This window comes from Struthio camelus, unplaced genomic scaffold, assembly GCF_040807025.1.
Source record: "Struthio camelus isolate bStrCam1 unplaced genomic scaffold, bStrCam1.hap1 HAP1_SCAFFOLD_41, whole genome shotgun sequence".
Lineage (NCBI taxonomy): Eukaryota > Metazoa > Chordata > Aves > Struthioniformes > Struthionidae > Struthio > Struthio camelus.
In genome coordinates this window covers 105,375-107,886 of record NW_027182695.1, presented here as the reverse complement: position 1 = coordinate 107,886, position 2,512 = coordinate 105,375, and the positions used below count along the sequence as shown (strand labels likewise).

Here is a 2,512-nt window from a genome sequence, read left to right as displayed (position 1 = left end):
GGTGGGGAGAGTTATTCCTTCTTCAGCCACTTCCCAGGCCATACGGGAAGCCAGAACACCAAGGACTTCTGGCTCTGCAACGTGAACACACTTTAGTGTAGCCACAGTGTGACCATTGTCTTGGATAAAATGTCAGCATTTTTCTCTCCAAGACCATTTCAAGCCCAGCTCCACTTCCTTCTGATGTCTCCCCATCCCTCCTCTGACCTCAATAACTGTTCCTGCACCCCCTCCCCTGCTCTCCCGCAGGGTCTCGAGCTGGCAGTGCTGCTCTGGAGAGCGAGCAGACGGTGGGGCCACAGGGCCACGGGGGTGACTCTGCACTGGCCATGCTGGTGCAGGTGGGAAGCAGACCCAACCGAATGGGGATCCATGGCCTCTAATCCCTCCAGAGATCCAACACATGGTATTTCATTAACGATGACATGAATCACTCTCCCGTCTCCCTTCCCCGTGCCCCGTGCCCCGTGCCAGCTGGGTCCCCACTGCCTCTCCTGGGACTGCAGAGTCCTCCTGTGCCTGTGGATACCTGCGTTTCGTGCTTTCCCTTTAAGGGACTCCACCTTGGGGGACTTCTCATTTTGTGAGGCTCCTCTCGCTGCCCACCCCAGGCACACGCTGTCCCAGGAGAGCCCCTGTGCTCTCCTGGCACCTCCAGCTTCCCCTCCAGAAGGAGGGACATCTGACACTGTGCCTGAACATGTGCGACAGCCCCGGCTATGTACAACAGTGACAATCCCTCATCTCCCCTGTCACTGGACACTGAGGGGGGACTCCTCAATCCTAAATGCCTTGGTGTCTAAGAGATCATAACAGGATGATGAGCTTTTTGTTCCTGACCCCATGGACAAGGCTGCCCAGCAGGCCCTTGTGGGCTGCTCTCCTTGGGCCTATATTTGACACCAGCTCTGGAAGAAGCACCCAGCCTTCAGACATGGCACTGGCTAGAACTGCCTTTATTACCAAGATACTGTGAGGGAGCCAGCTCTGACCTGGCGTTAGACAGTTTTGCGTGGCCACCAGGTGAGACATGGCATTAAAACCGGGGTGAACTGCAAGCATTTATGTAGCAAAATGATAACAAATAAATTTCATCATCATCATCATAACAGTAACAATAGTAATAATAAAAATAAAATAAAAAAACAAAACTGAGTCCTGGTTTGGGACAGTTTGGGATTCAGTTGTTGAGAGCAAAGGCAATTTTAGCACTGCTGAAAAATGCCCATGCAATCACTTTCCTCAGGGCATCTCGGAGCTCCTTGTTCCTCAGGCTGTAGATGAGGGGGTTCACTGCTGGAGGCACCACCGCGTACACAACAGCCACCACCAGATCCAGGGAGGGGGAGGAGAGGGAAGGGGACTTCAGGTAGGCACACATGGCAGTACTGACAAACAGGGCGAACACAGCCAGGTGAGGGAGGCACATGGAGAAGGCTTTGTGCCGGCCCTGCTCAGAGGGGATCCTCAGCACAACTGTGAAGATCTGCACGTAGGACAGCACAATGAACATGAAACACTCAAAGAATAAACAGGCACTAACTACAACCACCCCAACTTCCCGGAGGTGGGAGTGTGAGCAGGAGAGCTTGAGGATGTGGGGGATCTCACAGAAGAACTGCCCCACAGCATTGCTTTGGCAGAGAGGTACGGAAAATGTGTTGGCAGTGTGCAGGAGAGCATTGAGAAAGCCGCTGCCCCAGGCAGCTGCTGCCATTTGGACACAAGCTCTGCTGCCACCCAGGAGGGTCCCGTAGTGCAGGGGTCTGCAGATGGCAACGTAGCGGTCATAGGCCATGACAGTGAGAAGAGAAATCTCTCCTCCAAACAAGAAGGAAACCAGGAAGACCTGGGCAGCGCATCCCGAGTAGGAGATGGTCGTGGTGTCCATGAGGGAATTGGCCATGGATGTGGGGACAGTGGTGGAGATGGAGGCCAGGTTGAGGAGGGAGAGATTAAAGAGGAAGAAGTCCATGGGGGTGTGGAGGCGGTGGTGGCAGGCTATGGCGGTGATGATGAGGCCGTTGGCCAGGAGGGCAGCCAGGTAGATGCCCAGGAAGAGCAAGAAGTGCAAGAGCTGCAGCTGCCGGGTTTCTGCGAATGCCAGGAGGAATTCAGTGACGGAGCTGCTGTTGGACATGTTGCTCCCTCCAGGCATGTGGGACTGTCCAAAGAAGAAAAGACATGGAGAAGTTAGGAGATGCTTTTCAAGAAACCCTGAAATGTTCCAGTTCTCATCCAACCCCCCGTACTGCCTCTCTCTTCACGGAGAGCATGTGTGTGCAGCTGCCTTGCTTGAGCTCCCCTGTGCACTGGCGGAGTGTGCTGTGAGGAGCAGAGGCCTCTGCCCATGGGCTCCAGGGCAGTCTGTCCATCCTGCTGTAGGGCAGTGGGGACATGGGAGTGGGGGTGACTAGCTCTGACAGTCACAAGGTCTGTCAGGTGAAAGCCACTGGGCAGGTGGAAGGAATATTTCAGCATCTTCACCACCTGTTCTGAAGAATGAGGGTTG

The 2,512-nt window shown here is 54.5% G+C and overlaps 1 protein-coding gene across 1 annotated transcript; it reads right to left on the bottom strand.

Moving 5' to 3' along the window:
* Positions 1-1,228: 1,228 nt before the first annotated feature.
* LOC138065166 (olfactory receptor 14C36-like) lies at positions 1,229-2,140 on the bottom strand (the record flags this gene model as incomplete). Its single annotated transcript, XM_068929357.1, has 1 exon — positions 1,229-2,140. A coding segment is annotated over exon 1 (912 nt), but the record flags the coding sequence as incomplete, so codon positions are not given.
* Positions 2,141-2,512: the final 372 nt, after the last annotated feature.